Below are 26,006 nucleotides of genomic sequence, written 5' to 3'. Positions count from 1 at the left end.
ATATACATTATATTATATATTAATATAATTATTGTGCAATATATAATATGTAATATAATTTAAGAAAATTTAGAAATCAGCAAGATACGAAGAATTGGAATAACTTACCAAGTGTTCGGAAGACGATTGGTCGACTTCGAAATTTTTTGCCGGCTCTCACGGCAGTGACGACAAGTTGGTATTGCGTATCAGCCCTGAGGCCGCTCAACGTAACAGCTTCGCTATTTCCTGCGACCACCGCCACCACCCTGTAACTAACCACCTTGCCGTTGTATTTCGATTTTTTAACTTCCATTTCTAATCTATTACGCGATTTCTAAATATTAATTTAAGTCTTGTTCTACGATTGTTACAAAGAAACGAAAACTGTGCTTTCTTTTTAATTCACTACATTTATCGGGAAGAACTGCGAGCAAATTTCTCGTGACTAATAACTATTGTGCAACGTGACAGGATGAATTTTGTCACAACTACTCTAGAACTTCGTGTAATAATTCTTTATATATTTTATTTCGTAATATATCATGTAACTATCTTAATTAAAATAAATTTGTTAATTTTATACAAATGTAAATTTTTATATTTCCTTAATACAAAAAAAGAGAAATAAATATTAGAGGCTGCGTATTAATAAGGTGAGCTATTTTTGTGCAAAAATTTTCTTATTTCGATACTTTTAAATTTCGCTATTTCACACGCAGATGATTAAAAATAAGAAAAATTTGGGAACTTTTTCATTTTGGGAATATTTACATGAATTGTTAATATTTATTAAAATCCTAGTAATGTAATTTTTATCTCCGCCTCTCAATTTGTTTAACTAGAGATATTGCAAGTCTTAGTTATAAATTATTGTTTTTATATTTGCAACAAAGTATAAAATTTATGTAAGAGTATTACAAACTATACACAAAACAATTGAATATATAAAAGTACTTTCACCGAAAACATCTTGTTTAATAAACAAGTAAAAGAAAAACTAATGTACTGAGAAAATTAGCAAAAAATTTTTAAATAAAAATAATACTTTCTGAAAATCGTGTAAAAAGATAAGGAAAACGTATTACAAGCTAGATAAAAGTACGTAAAATCTGTAAACGTGATAAAACGTGTTATAAAAGTCTAGAATGCGAATGTAAACAGAGTGCAATAGTTCCGCACATGCACAGTAGATGGCGTCAGGTCAGCCTGACGTGATGCAGCTAACGAGTTTCCTTTCTTTGCATTACATTCTCTTTTCCCCGTCAATCTAGTAGCGTAGCTATAATAAAGAACGAGACTAAACAAATGATAAAAATTGTGAGAAAATGTATCGAACAAAGGTAAGACGATTAAAATGAATGTTACCAAATGCTTACTTGTTATTATGGTCAATATAAATAATTTTCAAAATTATCAATCTATCATCCCTTTTAATTGTATTATAAAAAATTCGTAAATTACTAACTTCATACTTTCACAAGAAAGCTCAGATCTGAATAAATTTTTATACAATTATACGACAGGTAAATACAATATATTTACGTATTATATTAACTATATAATATATATTATCATATATAATATTAATATAATAACGTACATAATATATAATATATATGATATATAATATAATAATACATAATACAATATAACATAACATAACAAGATAATATAACACACATAACATACATAATATAATATAACTTATACAATATATAATAAATATAATTAATATATAATTATATTCTATATTAATACATATAATTCAGTTGCTGTAATTCAAATTAAAGGAACTAATTCAGAGATACATAAAGATTGAAATAAAATTTTTCAACAAAGATGGCGAATTATCGAAATAATAATTTACAAAAATTGGTTACCCGTTTCCAAATTAGCATTACAGAAATGGATCTTGGAATATTTTTGTACAAGTTTCTTTGTGATTTTATATATTGTCTTAAGCATTTTCTTTAATAAATCGTCTCGTAAACTATACTCACAAGTCTTGTGGATTATCGCGGAAAAGAGATTCGTAGCAACAATTTTCATGACAATTTTCCGCTACACGCCCATTCAGTTTATGCTCACGTATTCACGCTATTATAGAACCATCAATCTCCGAGATTTCACTGTAATACTTTCAGAAAATATTCTCGAGATGCAATGCTACTAGAGAACGCACGAAGCGGAAAATAGACTTTTTAATTACAATGTTTAAAGGCCAAAAGGTCTCTGGAAAAGAAAACACGTCGCACTGAAAATCTCTCGAATCGTGTTAATCTGATTATGTACGTAGAGCTTGTTGGTTTTAATTTTTCTTATGTCCTTGAGTGCAAACATACTTCACTTCGATAAGAAATTTATGATAATGTAGCGTGAAAATATAGTACCCATTTAAAGTCTTTTTAAATTCGTGAAAAGTAATTTTCTCTATTTATGAATTATTTCGAGGAGAAAATTTTGAAAAGAAAATTAGAGAGATATGAAAAACTGATTATAATTGTTAAGTACTGTTTTATGTTATCATAGTCCAGTTTTTTATTTACATAAAAATCATTCAATTAATTAATAAAATTATTTCGAGGAGAAAATTTTGAAAAGAAAATTAGGGTGATATGAAAAATTGATTATAATTGTTGAGTACTGTTTTATGTTATTATAGTCCAGTTTTTGATTTACATATAAATCATTCAATTAATTAATAAAATTATTTCGAGCAGAAAATTTTGAAAAGAAAATTGGAGAGAAAAATTGGTTATAATTGTTGAGTACTATTCTATGTTATTATAGTCTAGTTTTTAATTTACATATGTATAGATAATTTAAAAATATTTAGAAACAATTTTTCAAAAATCACATTCAAGGCATTTAGGAAATTTTTCTGAATAGATTTATTATTATTTATTTCCAAATGCATTTTAATATTGTATGTACGAAATTTTTAATTTTAATTTTAATTTTTAGAAATAATAAGAATTTATTAATATCAGATTATTAAGAATTAATTTACTAATTAATTGATTATAATTGTTGAGTACTATTCTATGTTATTATAGTCCAGTTTTTGATTTACATATAAATCATTCAATTAATTAATAAAATTATTTGGAGGAAAAAATTTTGGAAAGAAAATTAGGGTGATATGAAAAATTGATTATAATTGTTGAGTACTGTTCTATGTTATTATAGTCTACTTTTTAATTTACATATGTATAGATAATTTAAAAATGTTTAGAAACAATTTTTTAAAAATCACATTCAAGGCATTTAGGAAATTTTTCTGAATAGATTTATTATTATTTATTTCCAAATGCATTTTAATATTGTATGTACGAAATTTTTCATTTTAATTTTAATTTTTAGAAATAATAAGAATTTATTAATATCAGATTATTAAGAATCAATTTACTAAACATATGCAAGTTAATTACATCTGTATTTAAGATAATGTTTACAGTGATTGGAATTGACTAATTAATTAGTATTACTAATTAGAAATTGCTCATTAATCTAATAATTAGCAATTAAACTTCCTATACTAGGTGCTGATTAATTAATAACATCAATTAATAATGTTGGTCACTAATAAATTATGAAATGCTAGTTGGATGCTAATTATTAATTAATTAATATCTACGGTTACTAATTATTTCGTAATTATAATTAGTAATTACAATAAAGCGTCGATATTGAATGTAATACAGATCTATTTTATAGAATGGTTCTAGGATATAATAAAAGCAAAGGGACTATTTTTAAATTATTTTCGAAAATTTTTAATAAGGAATAATATTTCTATTAACTGAAACATATGAATAAGAATATTATATCCAAATAACTATACTTAGGTATATTAAGAGTACTTAGATAAGCAATTATTATAGAAACTTCGTAATTAATTTTATAAATAATTATTCCAAAAATAACGAAATTTGAGCGTATAAAGAACTTTTTCTAAATAAATACTGTTTCATTAATAAATAGTGCAATTTCTTATCTATCAAAGATGAAGTTACAATATAGTAAAAAGTAAATAGTATTTTTACCATGAAATGTCATATTTATTTTGTAACAACTGAATCTAAATTTTCTACAGGGTACAAAATTAATTAAAAATAATATTTAGAAATAACATTGCTACATTTCTTTTCATAACGAGAAGATAACTTTTATCTACATGAAATTTACATTAACAAATTGTTTATATAATTTTTAATATATTAACGAAAATTTAGGAATAAGAATTTTATAAAATAATAGTTCAGTATTTATATAATTTCTAATATTTAATATTTAATATTTAGAAATGTAAAGTTCCTAATTTAAAATGCTCATTGATAGACGTAAAATAATTATTTTGTGCGAAATGTCAACTGAAACAAAGTGAACTGAATTACTGACTGAATTTGTAATATAATTTTAAAACATAATTATTTATGGATACATTTTATTATTCACGTTCTCTTATATTTGGAAGTCTAGAGATTTCAAAGAATTTTCAAATTTCATTACTTCAAATCTAATTTTATAAAGTTATTTGACAAATCATTACTTTTGATTTATTACAAATATCTCATGAAATATTTTACATTAAATGTAAAGTAATATGTTTACAATGAAACGAATATGAAATTACGAAATAAATTATTTGCCTTTTGCTATGATTACTTGTTATTTAATTATGATAAAAATAATTGGTTTCATTATATATAATGCCAAGCTTTTATATTATTAGTGCTCCTTGTTAACACTATTATTATAATTATTGCTATACTTATCCCAAACGTTATACCAAATACTTATTTTTAATTAAAAAATAAATAATCTTTTTTCATATTATTTATTAATTAGATAATTTATCAATTTATAATGTTTATAATATATATGTAATATATTTCAATATAATTTATTTATTACAATTTATAATACATTTCATATTTAATTGGTCGAAATAGAGGAAATAATATCAATTGGAATGTATCGTTCATTAAATAGTAACTAACGTTATTGGAAATAATCATTTTTAAATCATTTTAATCATTTTTAAATTTTTTGCTCAGATGTGTTCTAAATTTGTATTCATAAATGCTGCGTTATGCTAATCTTTCACTATAAGCAAGCTTTCTTTTGACTTGTATTATAGATATGTCGCTGTAAATGAAAATGGGCTTCAAACGAAACTAATGCAGCTTCTTGATGGCTGGTTTTTTCATTTTCGCAATTTCCATCATTCAACTCATTTTGAATAGCAACGACAATTTCTATATCGATAATCTGCTTGTCATTTTCAGATAGCTATTAATGTCTGTCATGTTCTTTGCGTTCTTCCATATTCTGGATTAATTGCAAAATATTCCTGTTCGTCACGTCTATTAATGAGCATTTTAAATTAGGAAATTTACATTTCTAAATATCAGATATTAAATATAAATTATATAAATACTGAACTATTATTTTATAAAATTCTTATTCCTAAATTTTCGTTAATATATTAAAAATTATATAAACAATTTGTTAATGTAAATTTCATGTAGATAAAAAATTATCTTCTCGTTATGAAAAGAAATGTAGCAATGTTATTTCTAAATATTATTTTTAATTGGTTTTCTATTCTGTAGAAAATTTAGATTCAGTTGTTACAAAATAAATGTGACATTTCATGGTAAAAATACTATTTACTTTTTACTATATTGTAACTTCATCTTTGATAGATAAGAAATTGTTAGATAAGAAATTGCACTATTTATTAATGAAACAGTATTTATTTAGAAAAAGTTCTTTATACGCTCAAATTTCGTTATTTTTGGAATAATTATTTATAAAATTAATTACGAAGTTTCTATAATAATTGCTTATCTAAGTACTCTTAATATACCTAAGTATAGTTATTTGGATATAATATTCTTATTCATATGTTTCAGTTAAAAGAAATATTATTCCTCATTAAAAATTTTCGAAAATAATTTAAAAATAGTCCCTTTGCTTTTATTATATCCTGGAACCATCTTCCTAATTTGGAAATGAATACTTTGGGACCCAATGATTTATTTATTAATATAAATTAATTAATTTATAATTAATATTATGGAGGACCATCTAACGTGACCACTTTTATTGTTTTTATTTTTAATAAATTGATTTTTGCTGTTTTTATCAACACGATTAATTTAACAAAAATTATTTAAGTATTATTTAAATATCGTTATATATATTCTGCTAGTTACTGCAAAATAATTTTTGATTACTTCTCCAACAAAAACTGAATTAGATAACTGAAGATAAACGAGATAATACGTCACACGGTCCACCCTGTATACACTTGTTTTGATTTTAAACATTTTCCTTAAATAGCATGTCGAAATGTCCTCTGACACATTCGAGCCTTTAGTCAAGTGAAAATTTATTGTACGATTTTTCATTATACAGACACTCGACGAATTTTAAATGGATGTCCGAAGTTATTAAATCAGACTTTACTTGCACTCAATTTTTCGCCATAACGTTTTATTCCATCATAAAAGTGCAATATGAGGGCCATTAACAAGCAAGCTCTATTGTAACAGTGTTACAGAAGGCCTCCTGTATTCACCACAAGAGAGATGCACATTGAAAATAGTATTTCTAGAAATTTTCACCAACGACTGCTTCCAATACCAACAACATTTTTCTTTATTTGACCTCCACTATGTTGGTACTTAAAGTAGAAGTCCACTAGGATCAGGCTTTACTAAAATCTTTATTAACCAACTTTTTCTTATAAATACTGTTTATAACTTGGTCTCCATTATGCTTATACTGAAGGTACAAGGCTACTAGAATCAGACTTAACTGATGTGTTTTAATAACCAACCTCTTCCTGCAGATATATACATCCTATGACCTGGTCTCCACTATACTGGTATTAAGAGCACAGGTCAAGTAAGATCAGGCTTTACTGACGTTTTCATTAACCGAATTTTTTCCATAAATATAACCTCTAACTTGGTCTGCAGTATATTCACATCGAGGATATTAGCCTACTAGAATCAGATCTTACTGCAATCTTTAATAATTAACTATTTTCTATAAATATATTAATGCCTTAATTACAGATTTATTTCGAATATTTATCAAATACCGTTAGGCCACAGTGTCACTTGATAACTATCGGTAATTATTCGGAAGAAATCTGTAGTTAAGAATAATAAAGCTTTAACCAGTTGCGCTGGAAACACGTGTCACGCGCGTCGTAATGCTTTTGTCACAGAATCGCCAACGACGTGGTATACACGTCGTTAGGCAATTGTTACAGAAACACTGGACCATTCTGGCACACGCGTCTGTGAATTTCTTGCCACTGCAAGTGGTTAATCATAAATGTAGGATCGGATTTTAGGTGGACTGACTCAAGATAGTATTGTTGGCTTCTTAATAGAATAAAATAAACTTATAAATAGAATGACGGCTATGACACAAGAGAGATTAGCTATAGGCACGCTCTTCTGACCTTTCTTAGACTGGCTTGGACTTTTTACATACTGGCTTACACACTGACTGACACACTGACTTTCACTGTCTTAGACTTTGGACACTCTTCGACTCTTCAAGACTGACACACTCTCTGACTAACGCACTCTGACTGATGGACTGTCTTAGACTTCTTACGCACTGATTGGCCTACTTGAACTACATTGAATTACGTTGAATGAAAATTGGCAGTTAGACATTTTGAATATAACCGCTAATTAGAAGATACTTTGAAACAAAAAGTGCCCCACTGAACAATTGAAAATTTTTATTAGGACATTAAAAACATATTAGACCGAATCTTGCATCTAGCGGTGCACTCCCGTGGCGTTCTGAGGGAAGCATGTGATTTCGGCGTGGCAGTCAAAGAGTTAATAGAATAAAATAAGCTTATAAATAGAATGACGGCGGCTGGCTATGAAACAAGAGATTCGCTATGGGTACACTCTTCTGAACTTTCTTAAACTGACTCTTATAAACTGAGTTTAGACTTGACACACTGTCTTTGACTGAAAACTCTTAGACTTTGGACATTCTTAGACTGACTGATGGACTGTCTTAGACCGAACTGTTAGACTGACTTGGACTTCTTACACACTCTGACTCGCCTGCACCCTTGCACCCTTATTTAAACCATTCGTTCTATCCTTTTTTCACATTCAGGCTTTCCTTCCCAATCATGCCTCTTTCCTCGCAACCTCGGTGGACCTGGTACTTCAAACTCATGCCGCAGTCATAAACTAACTTCCAATCGTCTATCGCACTCTGTCATACACATCCATTCGATCCTCTTGCGCGCGGTCACCTTTGTTCTAAGCTCAAACACTCCCGACAGTTCTTCAAGGCCATACTCATTCCAATCCTACATATACAATGTAACCTTGTTTATACTATACTAACACAATTAGATTTTCATTACCTGTCCTTTTTCCATAAATATAACCTCTAACTTGGTCTCCTTTATATTGGTACCAAAGACAAAGACTTACTAGGATTGGACTCCTCTGAAGTCTTCAATACATCTTATAACTTGGTCTCCAGTATATTTACATTGAGAATGCAAGCCTACTAAGATCAGATCTTACTGCAATCTTTAAAAATCAACTATTTCCTATAAATATATGCAGTAACCTCGTTTACACTATACTAATATAATTACTATTAGTTTTCATTAACTGACATTTTTGTATAAATATATTTTTTAACTTAGTCTTCAAGATGGAGGCCTACTTTAGACCTACCTAAAATCTTCATTAACCAATATTCTTCTTTAAATATGTCCTATGACTTGGTCTCCACTATATTGATATTGAAGACGTAAGTTAACAAGGCTCAAATTTTACTGAAATCTGTACTAACCAATCTTTTTGCTACGAATATGTCTTGTAACCTCGTCTTCGCTATATTATATTAGATATTCAGAGTATGTGCTTACTAGGATCACGTTATATTGAAGTCTTTTACTAACATTAGAATTACTAAACTATTTGAAATGACGAGTTTCAAATCTTTTGATTTTACATTCATTTTATCATTTGAGAAATTATTGAGAATTATTTTTTGACAAGTTAATGTTATTAATGTTATATCATTGAAATAGGTGTGTAATTATACATAACTATTTATTGCATCACATGATCTTCACTAGTCTTATCTAACTATATTACATTCGAAGTTTATAGCTTAGTAAATCTAGTGTTAACCACCTTTTTCCAAGAAATGCCTTTCTGACCTGGTGTTAACTATACACCAGTGTTTATAGTAGTAGTTTACTAGAATATATAAGTAAACCACTAAAGTCTTTCCTATCCTAGTTTTTTCTATAAATATATTCTCACACTCGGTTATCACTATATTGATATACAGGGTGTTTTATTGTACGTGGGAAGTTCGACAGGTGTGGATTCAGGACACTAAAATAAGAAAAAAGTTCGTACAGACATATGTTCAATATAACCTCGTTTTCGAGACATAACATGCTTCCTCTTACCATACTTTGTTTCAAGAAGTCGCTTTAAATAACTCCAAATATCCTGCTCCACAAATAGTAGCACGTGCACATACTGCTCTAACCATAAAACAATAGTACTTACAAATTCGCATGATTTCCATTTGCTTCAAATAGTACAAAAACAAACAAACAATAAACGAGGATCAAGTTCTGTTCCTTCTATTATACATATACCCCAAAAGAAATTGATCCAATATGTTAGAATAGTTACGCGAATTGCCACTAGGGGCAGCACCTCCGAGGCTAGAAATAAACAAGGGTAGAGTTTCCTTTCTATGTTTTATTATCCATGACTAACGATTTCCATCGTCTTTACTCTCTTTTGTACGCTTTTTAATCTTCGAATTATATTAAATAAAGGGTGTTGCTATTAATATAGATCCAACCTCATCCTAACCTACAAATTTCGTGATAACATAAAATAGATATAACTCAGAAACAAGGTTATATTAGGTGTACTATGCGTGGCTGAAAAGAAGTCATCCGAGAAACTTGTAGGACCGAATCCCCACTAACCCAACCATTCTAACGTCATGGTAGAAGTAAAGTAAAGCTTCCCTTATTGGCAGAACTGATCCCTTCCTATTAGCCTGGTCATAGAACACCGTGTGACAAAGAAAGCGAAGGAAGCAACGAGACAAAGTGAGACAGACGCAACAAATAGATGCAAGAGCGTAGACTCATCCCAAATGCATATTAACTTCAGATTCTTCCGATGAACACATGATTATTTGCAATTACTAATTACTAATTAGCATCTTAATTAACTTTCCATTGCATTACGCGGCAAACGTGATGTACTGTACACATATTTTTTATATTTATGTTACATCGTATGATTTTTTTAAACGGTTATCTAGTACGATGCAATTACGTAATTAATTTATCATGAAAAATACATCTTAAATTTCACATCAATTTTCATAAATGACGTTAATTATTATTACTTTTGTACTCCTTTACCTTATAAATCTTCTGAGCTATTGTCATCTGATTCCTTATCCGACTCAATGCTTTGTATTTCCAATCCTAGGTCTTCAATTGCGTCTTCTATTATTCGAGTGTAAGAATTTTACGGATATCTTACGTCTATGTTAACGTATCACGTTACCGAACTTGGAGGTAGTAGTCTTGGGAGTGTCATAGAAGAGTGGGTATTGCTAGTGGAATACCCCTCTTGCCCCGCATCCGAACGAGATGACTCCTTTTCAGCCACGCATAGTATATCACCACTAGGTCGTTCTTACTTGACGACGATTAGTGACGGACGGTTCTTTGAGAAGATTGTGTTTTGCTTCGAAATAATAAGTAGACTGTGTTTCTATCTTGCTATCGCGTATTTTTATATTCTACGAGCTAATAGGACTAGTCTTTATGTAGACCCTTGGTAAGGCTATGTAATTTGTAATTGGATGGAGTTTTCGAATTTGAGGTATAAGGGTAGGGGTTACAAACGGAAAAACGAACTGAATTATTACGCTATACTTTCATCATATATACTTGGCATATATGATGGTCAAGCGTCAAGGGGCCATCGTGTTTTACCTGGGTACGAGATCGGCAATATGGTTTTTACTGATGAGTTACATAAGACCGTCGAAACGGTATTTCAAGGATTAACATTAGGAATATATATTTATTGGGATTATGGGTAAAAAGAAATAACTATCGTTATAGTATTATTATATTTATTCTGTCTTAAGGAAGGTACATCTCAAGTATTCTGCCTGTTCGCGTAGAGAGTCAAAACTAGAGTGAAGAAAAAGGGTATGCGATTGCAGCTCGTTCTGGTCTCCTAATTCTTATCTAACGTGTGAAATAAACACTTCACCATTTCCGGAACCACTTCGGCGCATAGTTTAAAGATATATCTATTTCCCTTGACAGATTCATTTTTGTATATTCGATACGTTAAGACGTATCTTATTTTCAACATATTCTGATGCGTACTATATGCGTTCTGACTGAGTTATGTTTAGCTTCTGGTGTGTTCTCTTCGAGTTCTGTATGACTCCTGTGATGTCTCGTCGCTTCTGTGGGTCAGTCACACGTGGGTCCAATTTGTTGATTTGGTTGTAGGTTGTAGGGTTGTACGTGTCTTGTGCTTTTGCGTTAATTATATTGCTTAACCCTTTCGCTAATACGGGTGACTATAGTCACCAGCCACGGGACGCCATCTACGCACGACGTGTAACCGTAGTCACCAACTACGAGACGCCATCTACACATGGCGGGTGAGTCACCGCTATAGTCACCGGTTACTAAAATTAAGCTCAAAATTAAGACAAGTGCTACCTTCGTACTTAGCTCTCTTCGCAAAGAATTTCAAACGCTATTGCAATGGCCGATTTTTCCTTTTTTTTTTTTTTCTTCAAAAGGCTTGGTCCCGAATGTTAAAGACTGCACGAGCATAATATTTTCATCTTTGGCACAGCGCTTCGTTCTACGGTAGGACGTGAAGCCGACCTTATCGTCCATAGTCAACGTCCGAAATGCACTAATAACTCAGATCTCAAACCAGAGTCAACGGGTGCCTTTTGTCATCTCTCCAAACCTTTTCCTATTGCGTCATTATATACAAACCCCAAACCTGAGAGAAGTCATACGAAACAAACCAAAGTGCATCGATAGCCAATCCTGAGTCAACCAATATCTCTCCAAAACATACCCTTTCCCTAGCATACAGTCCAGCATATATATATTCGCACCAGGACACGAATAAAGCGCATTTTGCACAGTACAACTCCACGATGCTATATCTTCGCGAGACTTTCCATAACTATACATAGTTATCCGCGTTAGTCCCTATTCGAGACTTAGCCGAATGTCGTTCTCCTTACATCATCATAATTGTCCTATGACACTCGCCATAGCCGAGTGGACGTGAAGCCGACTTCATCGTCCATAGTCAACGTCCGAAATGCACTAATCTATTAAACTATTTATATATATTTATAATTATTAAAGATATATCTATTTCTCTTGACAGATTAATTTTTGTATATTCGATACGTTAAGACGTATCTTATTTTCAACAATATTTCTATCAATTTTCTTTCTCATGTAAGTGTCCTGAATTCAGTCTTTCCCTCTATTTTCTACATTCAATGTAACACCCTGTATAAATCGAAGGACTTCAAGACTTTGATTTTGATGGAATTGAAATTTTTTCTATAAATATGATTCTGTTCTCAGTATCTTCGACATCTAAGACAAGTATACTCGTGAAATCACGATGTGTTCACTATATAGCAAGCATTACATAAAATGTTTTTCCAGTTTGTTACTTTTCCCTTTTCCTCCTTCCTCAATATTACTGCAGTATAATCTTTTTGATGTAGGTAAACATTCGCGGAGTGCCTCTCTAGCTTCATCATTAGCAGCTTCTTCGAAGTTATCCTACTCGAACTTATTCGGACTAATTATTTTCGTTGAATAACTCTCAATATCCACTTGCCTTCCTTTCCAACCTGCAGTTTAAATTCACCGAGACATACACGTCCTGGTTAAATGAAATTAATTTTAATTACACCAACTTGGGTTCATTTTTCTTGGTATCTCGATTTTCTGCTCCACTAAGTCTTTTTTAATTAATTTTTATATTCCACCTTTCATAGTTGCTCTTTTGTAACCTATTTTTACGTTTTATGTGTTCATTAAACAAAGGTAATGTCAGCACATTTTATGGATATAATCTAATTTATTTAAAAATAAGAAGGAATCCTATAATATAATTATAGTTTGTTAATAAACAAATTAAAGACTCTGGATAATTATGATTCAATTAATAGAATTATTTTTCTTTCCTTTCTTATTATTCTTTATTTTATTATTTGATCTCTTTTATCTCTTATTACATCTTAGCTTATCTGTTTTCTTAGCTTTTGCAGAATACTAATTTTTGCACAATATTAGCATCAATGATAATATTTTATTTTATTTTAAATATTTTAATAAATATTTTATTCGGTGTAAATATTGAACAATGTTTTATAAAAATAATTTTCTTTTTCCAAAAATCCTTCGTTTACACCTCTTTCTTCAGCGATAAATCACTCCACAGTGTAATAAGCATTTCTTAATAAGCACGAAGGCTGTTAAAACTGTTCCCTTATTAGAGGATTTTCACAGTATAACGGCGCACATGCAAAATTCTGCGAGCAAGTCATAAAATTACACCTCATTACGTTTTACATTGTTCAGATTGAAATGAAAGTCTCGTTATCTTTGTTCTAAATCGTACAACTTACTCGAAAGTATGGTCAATAAATTTTGAAACTTTAATGCAAAGATTTCCATAATGGAACATTAATAATGAAAATGAAATCGTGATTTACATACGAAATCCTTGAAAAGATTTCATTGTTATATATGACCACTAGCTTTGTAACCTTTTGATTCCTTCAAGAAGGATATTCAGAACGTGCTCAGATGAAATCTGTTCAGTCAAGTACAATGTGGTCAAATTTATTATCACATATTTTTATATAATATTACTGTATAATATTGTATTATATTCATGAGCATGCATGAATTCTTGTAATTCCAAAGTATATATTGGATAAAAAAGTTTTATATACAAAAGTTACATGGTTTAAAGGGGTACATTATATAGTGTATTTATTTTCTTTATAGGTGAAGGTATTTTGGAGATTTGGAGGTCAACTTCGTTTTTTTAAATAGAAGCCTATATTTTTCGTACCAAAATATGGAAGAATGTCGAATTTTGAGTAAAAGTATATGGATCTTTATTAGTTCTAAATCTAATAACTAATAATAACACGAGTAATTTCACTTTATTTCCTGAAATTTTCTTTATTTCTTTTCTTCAACTTCATCACAGATTTCCGAAGGACAGCGAGATATCTACATGATTAACGTTTATATTACAATTTTTATTATTAATATTACAATATCCAATTTGTTTATTAGAATTTTCTTAAGAAGGAAGGAAATTTTCAAAAAATAAAATGAAATTACATGTTAGTTATTAGGTTTAGGTTTAATAAAAGTCAATAATTTTTTACTCAAAATTCGACATTTTTCCATAGTTTGGTATAAAAAATATAGTATTCGATTTTAAAAAACAAAGTTGATCTTCAAATCTCCGAAACGCTTCCACTTATGAATAAAATATATATACCATATAATGTTCCCCTTCAAACCATACAACTTTTGTATATAACAATTTTTCGTGTAACGTATACCTTGGAAGTTACATAGGTGTGCAAATTGCGTGGACCACCCTACATATGATTATCCAGAATTCAGTTCGTTAATCACTTGTATTTAACACATTGAATATAATATAGCAAAAATGTGCTCGTTAAACAAAACTCTTTTTCCCAAATTCGTCCCATAATATATGTTACGCGGTGCATATGGAGTATCCCGCCTTGGCATCACAAAATGAGCCGTGAGGTCGGTATTTCTAAGGTTTATAACACGATCGGAAAGTCAGACTATTTTAGAGTTGGGCTCTAGGTATATTGGGGGGCAATGACACTAATATTCTTTCAAATCTTCATTTCGTCTACGCTCAATAACCAAAGGACGTGTTATAAACCTCGGTAATTCTGAAGGGTCATCCCGAAGTCTCGCTCAGGGTAACAAACCACCGACACACCGGACCTGGACGAACACCGTAACCCTTGGGAAAAACCCATGACCTCACGCCCCCTCAAGTGTCATCCCATCCTTGCAGGAGAAGGCGCGCCAAGGGCGCATGGAAGGGGTGATCACGACACTTAGGATGCCGCTGATTGGGAAATTAACATTTTTCTAAACAACCAATCAGCGCGCATCCTCGACATGCCAAGGCGAAGAACTGACTAGCGGAAAAGGGTCAGTGAGTCAAACCACAACTTCCAAACAGTCAAATTCCAACTTTCAAACAGACACAGTCCAGTCTTCAAAGAGTCTAGTTCGAACTCGCAAACGATCACAGTAAAACCTTCTACTTCATCGCGACTCCGGGGAAGGGGGTAAGGAAGAAGCAGATTAACATTCGGGCTACCAAACAATAACAGTTCTAGACCGTAAAACGTCTAGAGCACCCCACGCGTTCATAAGAAGGAAATAACTTCGACACATTCGCGACGCGTGGGAACAACATATGTTTATTAACGAAATTATAATTTAATTTTTATTTAATCAGTTTCAGTTTTATTTAATTTTATGAATGTATTTATTCCTCTTAAATATCAGCAGTAAAGTTATTGCTTTACCATAGCGGATCAAATAGCCACTGATTTGATATAGATATTTAACTTCTCAATTTAGGATAAATCTATAACAATCGACGTCACGAAGTTATAGAACTAAGCTAACATTTTCAGTGATTCTCTAAAGTTTAGGTGGAGTTTTAGTCCTGACGTTTACACTATCCACCTTCCTGCTGCAACTAGTGGTAACCAAACGATTATATATGTATGATTACCACTAAACTCTCGAACAAACACTATCCTTCAGCTTTACAGCCATTCTGGTTCGTAACTATGTTAAATCCATATTTTAATACTACTTATCAAACGTGTCACCAATATTTTATTATTTCACGATATTAGTCAAATTAATTAACTTTTACTGAGAAAGGGTGTAATTATCTATATTTAACACTTTGACTACTATGCTTAGGGAGCAACGATAAAATTTCTATTATTTTAACGATATTGTTAAGCCTTGGAATGTCGTGCCGGTATTTTGTTCGGCCCTTGATTAGAATAGACCCAGAAGACCGTTAGGGTCTTCTGGCAGCCAGATTCTAATTGCTGTTTTAGTTCAAGTTCCGTGTCCTTTCTATCTTCATTTTCAATGCATTTTCAAACAATTCTTTATTTCCCTCGGGTCACCGGACACGAGGCTTTCTTTAGCCATTAATGTTAGAAAGCAGGCAACAGCACTTAGGATTTGGCTGACAATAGGCCTGCAAAGAAAGGGACCAGGCCATGTGCGATGTCGCGACTTTCGGAGCCATAAAGTAACGGGTCCTTCAGGAAGGATCACGAATGTGCGGGTGGCCCACCAGCAACCCCCTTTGAGGGAGAGGCTTCCTCCACCGGCAGACCTGGTCGCGGAAGACGGTCCTCCCTTCTTTGGGGGCATCTGATTCGCGGACCGAGGGCCCACCCTCGGTCCTGTCAACCACCAATGGGAAAACCGATTTCCCTTTGGAAACCATGGGCTCCGAAAGATCGTGCATCGCACAAGTTAGTTAGGTCAGTACCAGTCAGTCAGCAAATAACATTCGAAGAGTTCAGAAGAGTTAACCGGAACAATTACAAAATATACAGTCCACTAAAACACAAGTTCCTCAAGAGATTTGGGTCGTCATTAACCGTCGCCAATTGCGGTCGACCTATTGACGATATACAGATATAATGATGAATTATTAAACAATATGACAAAGAAAAAAGAAATGGTGCAAATTATTAACACGTTGAAGGCCACGCCAGTTTTACAGGGATTGCCTGTGGCGCCATGATGAATTTTCTATTATGCGATACATATAATGTTGAAATATTATCTGCAATGGATAAGTTACAATGTACAACCATGTTTGACATGTTAATTACGACGGGGGTCACCATTGTATTAACGATGGTAATAATAAAAATTTCTAAATATTGACATTTGTTATATATATTTCTATCAATCTGGGTGCGCCGGTCACCGATGACCCCCATAGCATTCAACGAGTTAACGTTTTCTATTCAAAGTTCCCTATTTATTTACGTTGTTGAAATTTTTCAAAAAATGGTTAGAATAAAAAAAATTTTAATTTAAAAAATTAGTATCGCAGAATATTGGTGACCACTATGGCCCCATCGATGAAACAAGCGCCGGTCACTGATGACCACCATGGCAGTCAACGTGTTAATTATTTTCGATATAGTATCATTATAGTATGTTGTTGGTATAATATTTATCTATACAATATTTAGATACAAATTATGAATTAGTTCTAGTGTTAAGATAAAATTGTAAACTGTCTGATATTTGAAAAATTCTTTGGTATGAACTTATAGGAAAACAAAAATTACATGTTTTATTAAAAAAAAAGAAACTTAATGTAATCTTCATATTTCGATAAAAATGTAAAATACCAAAAGATATTTTACCATACTGTTTGTCTGTTTGTCTACCTTCATGTCGTACGAGCTTGGTTTGAAATATACTTTTATATAATCTTTGCCCTTTTAAAATTAAAACCTAATTCGAAATATACATATACCTAAATGTACTACTGATAAGAACATTTTAACTAATGTTAATATTAATAGAAAACCAATATTAATTTTAATACACATACACCATAAATAATAATAATTAAAATGTTATGATCAAAATAATTATGTATATTTTTAGTATAAGTATACCTCGCATCTAATAATTAGGTATAACAATTACGGAGCTATGTTACTTTCCTATTTGAATAAAAGTCAATATTAATTTTATTAAAAACAGTTGCAGGTTTTCAATAATTGCAATCACGAAAAGCTTGAAACTAATTATTTTAATCGATTCGATAATTCTATTGTCAAATGTTATATAGTGCTACTATACAAAGTCAGAAATAGTTGATAATTCGTGACTGAAATGTGTAAACAATGTACATAAATTCTTAAATAATTAATTTTAACTCTTTACACTATGAGGTCACTTCTGTAGTGACAAAACTATTTTTCTCTAAAACTCATAAGTCACCTCTATCGTGACACTTTATACGATTAATAAACCAAATTAGAGGGAAGCAATATTATTTAAAAAATGCTTTAAAATTATGTGCATATACATAAAAGTCTTGTAAAAGAGAAAAATTTTTCCAAATATTTTGGATGCTTCATCGAAATGAAAATTTGTCGGAAAACAATTCGTTAAGGACAGGAACGCAAACTGTAAATTGTTTCATAGAATATCTTGACTCTAAATTTAGAGAAAATTTTGTTCCCGAAAAACACATAACCTTTTCAATATAATTTTCAATTTCACTTCGGTATCCTTAATTCGAGATTATATTTGTGGGATGGGAGAATGGGTCGAGCGTACTTAAGTATGTATGCCTTAGTAAGTGGCAGGTGCATGAATGGCGTAGTAGAGCATCGAATGACTGTTGGTGCGACTGATGAGAGATTGGAAGTGCGATCGAACGTGGATCGTAAGAATACTATTATTAAACAATTAACAATGAGTGGAGGACGAACGATTTCGGGAAACGTTTCGAGAACCTTCGAACTTTTAGCATTGCGTAGTATAAATGAGTATAAAAGGGATGTTGAATGATGCGAGAGTCAGTGTTAACCCTTTGCACTCGAGAGGCGCCTCTCAGTAACCGTTTAATCAGATTCTAAAGATGGATGTTAATTCATATATCAAATTTACAATTAGTCAACGATGCGTGGAATATCGAAGCAAAATAATTCTACGCCTTAATTTGCATATGATCTCTTATTTACTGTTTTAGAAATATCGTCGACCTTATGGCAGAAAGTCTTCCAATTACTATTTTCCTGTAACGAAAAATTCGCCGAGTTGCAGATCAGAAAATCTTAAAATCAGAGTTGCAGAGTGTTAGAATGAGAATTCGACAGTGTGTTTCAACGAGTACAAGTGTGTCAAGATGATTCTCATAAGCGCTGATTTTGTAATAATCTGTATTTTTTTAATAAATAACTTTATGTTGAAAGAGTTGTCACTCCTTTGTGAATGCCAATACTACGTAACCTAACAATTATTTACTAGGGTAGTATAAGTACGAGAACACTTTCTCTCTTCCTTCGTGAATTCAATGTTAAGAATTAATGAGAAAAAGAGTATTAAATTTGAAAAAATATGTATATGAGACAAGGAAGATGACTCTTTATTTGACAACAGAAATTGGGAAGTTACTTCACTTTGTTTCTGCAGATTAATGATAGTAATATCTGACACAAAGCAAATATTGGCTCTGTGAATTCAATTTTTAAAATTAATAAGAATAACAGAAGTTAAAGTAAGCAAAAATTCAATGGTTCATATGACAGTATTAAATTTGAAAAAATATGTAAATGAGATAAAGAAGCTTACTATTTATTTGACAACAAAAATTGGGAAGTTTTCACTTTGTTTCTGCAGATTAATGATAGTAATATCTGACACAAAGCAAATATTGGCTCTGTGAATTCAATTTTTAAAATTAATAAGAATAACAGAAGTTAAAGTAGGCAAAAATTCAATGGTTCATATGACAGTATTAAATTTGAAAAAATATGTAAATGAGATAAAGAAGATTACTATTTATTTGACAACAGAAATTGGGAAGTTACTTCACTTTGTTTCTGCAGATTAATGATAGTAATATCTGACACAAAGCAAATATTGGCTATGTGAATTCAATTTTTAAAATTAATAAGAATAACAGAAGTTAAAGTAGGCAAAAATTCAATGGTTCATATGACAGTATTAAATTTGGAAAAATATGTATTGTATATGAGATAAGGAAACTTACTCTTTGTTAAGTTACTTCACTTTGTTTCTGCAGATTAATGACAGCAATATCTGACACAAAGCAAATATTGACTATGTTAATTCAATTTTTAAAATTAATAAGAATAATAAATAATAATAAGAATAACCTAAAGTAGGCGAATCCAATAGTTTATATGGCAGTAATCAATTTTAAAAAATGTATATATATCAGATAAGGAAGCTCACTCTTTATAAGACTACAGAAATTGCGAAGTTACTTCGCTTTGTTTCTGCAGATTAACCGATAGATGTCAGGACTGAGTTAGTGGCCTCTCGCTTTGTCAATGCGCCATCTGACGAAGGAAGTTGTTACGACTGGGGGACTTTATACGCTCGAGGGTAGTTGTAATGGGGATCTTGGAGATGAGAGATACGGAGATGATGACGAAACGAAATAGTGATCCTGAGAGTCAATAAAATGCCAAAACACGATTTCTATCGAAGTAATTTTACACTGATAGAGCTAGAGAGATGTGTGGACCAAGATTATAGAATTGCAGGAAGTAAACCTCGAAATGAAGAGCAATATAAAGACACAAATTTGATATAGTTAAATTAGAACAGGTTCGTTCAATTTTATATTTCTTCTCATAAATTTACGAGAACAATGGACACTAAAGTGGGCATAACTCTCGACACGTACGAAGGCAGTGCTATAAATGAAAAGAGCCTTGGTGCTAAAAGCAACTTCATCAGCACAAAACGAATATCGTGCATAGTATTTCAGTGAATAAATTAGTTCGTAAAATAATTATTCTGACTGTTAATAAATTTGTACTAAAAATACAATGTATAATAAAGAAAAATTGTATTCTAAAATGCCAAGTGGAGGTTCCCAGTTTTTGTTTTGAATTTTTTTAACCATTCTCATATTTTTCATTAAATGAATAATTTCTGATGATTTTACAAACCATTCTGGGCATAATAATTTATTCACTCAGGTTGATTTTGGAAAACAAACACGTAAACAATACGTGCTTGTAACGAATGTACCAAAACCAGTTCATTTAATTTCCACAAAAATTTACATACCAATGATACTTTTTTTCATTAAAATATGTACGTGTATGTAAATTTCGCAGTGATAAATTTTGCATTAATAATTGATGTGCCAAGTTCTAAACACGATAAAAATTGTTAAAGGAGTTAACGAATACTGATTAAAATGATTAAAATCAATATTGCCGATTATTTGTTTGTTATCATAGCATATATAGACAATTTTTAATTTTCAAAATTATTGAAATGTTAATTGCAATAATTTCTCTTTGTTGCAATAATAAAAATTCGAAATATACCTGAATATTTTATTCCAAAATTTTTATCGCGTGTCCAGGTTGTTTACGATTATATATAGGTTTATTTAAATATTAAAAATGTAGAAGTTAACAAATTAAAAAATATTTGGACAAACGTATAAATACCGCAACGAGAAAATTAACTAGAAAAATTGAAATAGATTTTTGGTACGTCTAATAGAGTCACGAATGACAGAGGTCGTGTTGCGAAATATCCTTTATCACTATAGATCACTTTCAAGTTTATTTCGCGAAGCATGAACATCTGATAAGAGTTCAATATTTCCCGTAGCTGACACTCCAAGTTAATTTCCGTCTGTGCTATTTAATTTCCTGAACCCATTACGATTCCTCAGTAATGGACATTTTATAGGAAACATTTAAGAAACGAATTAGGTTTATAAACCTATGCGCAAACATAAAATGTTACGACGTATGGTTTTTGAAATTATTCAAGATGGAGGAGTTCTTTCAGTTCTTTCAGCTTTTATGGATTTACTGATCTCCTTCAGATTATGGCTTAGACACTGCTACCAATTATGAGGAATCTATAAAAGAAGCTATATAAAAGAAGAGTATTTTCTTAAAAACAGCATGATGCACAAATTTTTGTGAATTTTAGGATATTTTATTCAGCACTGGTACTATAGTACCGCAAAATATAGTAAATATAGTATATATAAATATACTATATAGTCAAATATAGTAGCAAAATTATATTATTGTCGCAATTAATGGAAACATGCAGCTGCCTTTGAAAAATTTAATATCGTCTTTTATTTAAATAGAAAGTATTTTCTAAATATTAAAGTAATTTTGTAGATAAAAATTCACTAGTCAGTGATTAAACATAATTATTTATTTTCATCGTATAGCAATATTTGTCTGAAATATTTTCTAATATTTTGTATAAATAAAATGTACATCAAAAATATCTTTTGTACTTGTACCAAGAATCTGAAAACCATAAGTATTAATTGAAAAATAATTGTACCTATGCAAATGCTAGATTTTACTTTTATAACAATATTTGTCTCAAATATTTTCTAATATTTTGTATAAATAAAATGTACATCAAAAATATCTTTTGTACTTGTACCAAGAATCTGAAAACCATAAGTATTAATTGAAAAATAATTGTATCTATGAAAATGTTGGATTTTATACCTAATAATTGTATTTATAAAATATTAATCCTATTTGCAAAAGAGCTACAGTTATGGTGAAGTGTTTGGGATAGAGCAATAAAGGTGTAAACCCAGAATGTTGACCTAGAGTGTTAGAGGTAAGAAGAAAGAGTGGACGAAGTGCTTGAAATGGTAACGAGGGATCCAAGGTCATCCAAGGTTTCGAGTAGGTGTGCATGAATGTCTTTCTAGGATAGCCACGTAGAGTGAAGGGTTTAAAAAGATAAAGGAAGACAGATTGTGCGAGTGTCAGGACACATAGTTCAGAAAAATGTATCAGTCAAAAGTAAGAACTCTAGATTGAGAGAGAAAACTTCTGTCTAGAACAGTAATTTACAGTAAAATTTACTATTCAGATGAGAATGTTTGCCATTTTTGAAAATTTTCACATTTAATTGTTGTAGGGACCCAGAATGAAGATAGAAGACATATGGTAAGCATAGCAATCCACCCTAAAATTTATTATATGGACGTGATCATTTACTATTTTTGAAAATATCCACATTTAATCGGTATAAGAACCAAAAACTGAGAAGAAAGATCTATATTTAGCATAGTAATCTGGCCCAAAATTTATTATATGAACGTGAATATTTGCTATTTTTGAGAATTTTCATATTTAATCGTTATTAGAACCTAGACTCAAGAAAGAAGACGTATGATAAGCATAGCAATTCACCCTAAAATTTATTATATGAATATGAACATTTGCTATTTCTGAGGATTTTCACGTTTAATCGCTAGAAGAATCCAGAACCAAGGAAGACGTATGTTCAAGATAGTGATCTACCCTAAAATTTATTATATGGACGTGAACATTTGCTATTTCTGAGGACTTCCATATTTAATCGTTTGAAATGTTTCTTGATCATAAAAAGGAATTAAAACTGAATGATAGTGTAGGATATTTTTTGACTTCCCAGGTATAGAGGCCCCGTTAGCGTCTGGTGGCCAGACGAGCCTGGAGAAGTTGGGGCCAGGCCATGTGAGGTAGCCTCGCTCAACCCCGGTTTTCCCCATTGTAAACCGGGGGTGACGCGTCAGTGGGCACCTCTCGGGAAGGGTCCCCGCGTGGGTGACCCTTCGGAGAGCCTAACCTGAAGGAGGAATCCCTTCCACCCCAGAGCGTTACGTGGAGGGAGCTTTCTCCTCCTTCGGGGGAGACTCTTGCCTTCCAGACTGGCTTAAAAGGGCCCGCTCTGGAAGATAGGGGAGAGTTTTGAGATAGTCATTAGAGAGTTGAGGTAGTCCATGAGAGAGTTGAGACCGAGAGTTGTGATTGCGAGAGTTACGCGTTATTGAGAATCGAATAGAAAATACAGACTGCAGTGAATCTGAGTATTCCGAGGTACTCTCCAGCGAGTAGAGACTGTGTGACCCTACAATAGCATAAGGCTTTGATCTTCTCAATTGTGTAACATTTGTCTTAGGATTAAAGAACTAACTACGGACGCAATCACCAATGACTAACACACAAATGCGAGATATGTCTAGACCAAGGATAGACAAGCGACAGGTTGTAAACAAAGGACAAGACGAGGACTTCTGATTGGCCTGGCCACTGCTCGCTTTGACCAATGACTTCTGATAGAACAGCGGTCAGTTCCTGGCTTAAGCACATAAGGACATTACAATAATTCAGGACAGAATTCGACTCAAACATTTCTAAGGACCATTGCGTAGGAACAACACTATCCAGGTCGAATGCACTAAGAATATTTGATCGAACAATATACGTGCGATCAAAGGATATTTGGGGTAGAGTTACAAGTGTGAAAGAAGAGTGTTTAGATCGAGTGCGTGAGATTATCATCTACCGTTTTAAGGCGAGGATAAAGAGATCTGGAATTTTATAGGAATAGGTAGATGAAACAGCAGGGAAAATGGAGAATGTACTTGTGCAATGAAAAAGAATTCGTGTGTATTGGTGCTAAATGTATTATAACCTGTAGTCACATTTACATTAATATATTGATAAACAATTTACTCTCTCTCTTTTAAGGGTTATATTCTTGTAACCCAGATTAAAAAAATCAATCTTTTTTACATTTTATCAAAGTATATGTTTTCGAAAATGTCAGTGTAAAAGGATTCGCTTGAATTCATAAAATTAGCGAAATTATAAATGTTTAAAGTGCGGTATACAGCCATTGCACAATGAGTAACGAAAACTTGGAGGGTTGATTTCACCCCTTCAGTATGAAATATGGTCGATAAAAAAGAAATACGTGTTGAATACTTTTTTGAGAACTATGTTTAACATAAATATCATCGAAATCCTGTCTTTTGTAAGTAAATAGATCGTGGATAGATACATAGTTCGATGCTTAACCTATACATGCTATTTTACTCAATTATCATTCTTTTACACAATACTCATAATCTCACACATATAGCACTTTCAATAAAACTTATCTCATACAATGAAATTTATTGACTATATTGAGTATATTTAATGAATTTATTGGCTATTGAAATAGAGAAATGAAGTTTTTTAGTTTTCAAAGATGTTAATTCAAATTATCATAATTTGAACTTATGCTATTATGATTCTCAGCCCTCTGTTTAGGTTAAAATGTCAGGGATGTGAGAGAAGAATAGAGAGTAATAGAGATACTAGCATAAACGAGAATATTAATAGCCTTGATTGTTAATTTTGATGTTTTTGGGTGTAATTTATTGTTGGAAACGGTTGCATAGTATGGAAACGATAGAGTATTGAAGAAAGAAAAGATATGCATGAAAAATTATACATATCCTATACATAAAACACGCGTGAGGCTATAGTTAGTCGAGGTTAATCGAGGTTAGTCGAAGACAGCCGAGGTCGACCGAAGATGGCCGAAAACAACCGAGGACATTCGACGATAGCTGAAGGTAGCCGACGATAGCCGAGGTTAGCCGACGATAGTCGAGAACAGCCGACGATAGCCGAGGATAACCGAAAATAACCGAGAACAGCCGACGATAGCCGAAAATAACCGAGAATAGCCGACGATAGTCGAGGATAGCCAGAAATAGCCAAAAATAGCCAAAAATAGCCAAAAACAGGCGAGAATAGCCGAAGATAACCGAGGATTGTCAAGATTAAGCGAAGAATAGCCACAAAGTTGAGCACAACAACAGCCCTCATTAATAATTTGATTGATATCGATACTACTGATGACATTCGATTAATTCGATATCAAAGTACTCAATGGGAAGTATCGATACGTATCGAAATTTTAAGTACTTGGTATCAATTTTCGACAACGATGCTTCTCGAATTGATACTCACTTGATACCTTTATGAAGGTATCGAGGCCCATTTGATACTTCTATGAAGGTATCGATATCTGAAGTGAGTTTGATACTTGTAGGAAAATTTCAACACTCCTTTTGTATGTTTTGAAACTCTCAATACCCATTTGGTGTTTCATCGAAACATTTGTATTTATTTGATACTTAAAATAATTAATATAATAATAGCAATAATACTGAACTAAAGAAAATATTACACGAAATAAGTATCGATAC

The 26,006-nt window shown here is 31.5% G+C and overlaps 1 protein-coding gene across 7 annotated transcripts in view; it reads right to left on the bottom strand.

Annotated features, from left to right (window-relative positions):
* The window catches only part of LOC108552350 (uncharacterized), a 199,079-nt gene that overhangs the window by 75,208 nt on the left and 97,865 nt on the right, over positions 1-26,006 (bottom strand). For 5 of the 7 annotated variants that reach the window (XR_001890547.1, XM_017906851.1, XM_017906852.1 and 2 more), the window contains one exon: positions 109-254. Coding sequence is in view for 6 of the 7 variants with exons in the window: in XM_017906851.1 (XP_017762340.1) it covers positions 109-254 (146 nt within the window). In the remaining variant the exon portion in view is untranslated. The remainder of the gene's footprint in view (positions 1-108; positions 255-26,006) is intronic. The other 2 variants (XM_017906854.1, XM_017906856.1) reach the window with 1 other exon arrangement.

Source organism: Eufriesea mexicana, unplaced genomic scaffold (genome assembly GCF_001483705.2).
Source record: "Eufriesea mexicana isolate 0111107269 unplaced genomic scaffold, ASM148370v2 scaffold6248, whole genome shotgun sequence".
Taxonomy (NCBI): Eukaryota; Metazoa; Arthropoda; class Insecta; order Hymenoptera; family Apidae; genus Eufriesea; species Eufriesea mexicana.
Note: the sequence above shows the minus strand (reverse complement) of the source record. Positions and strands in the feature narration are given on the sequence as shown.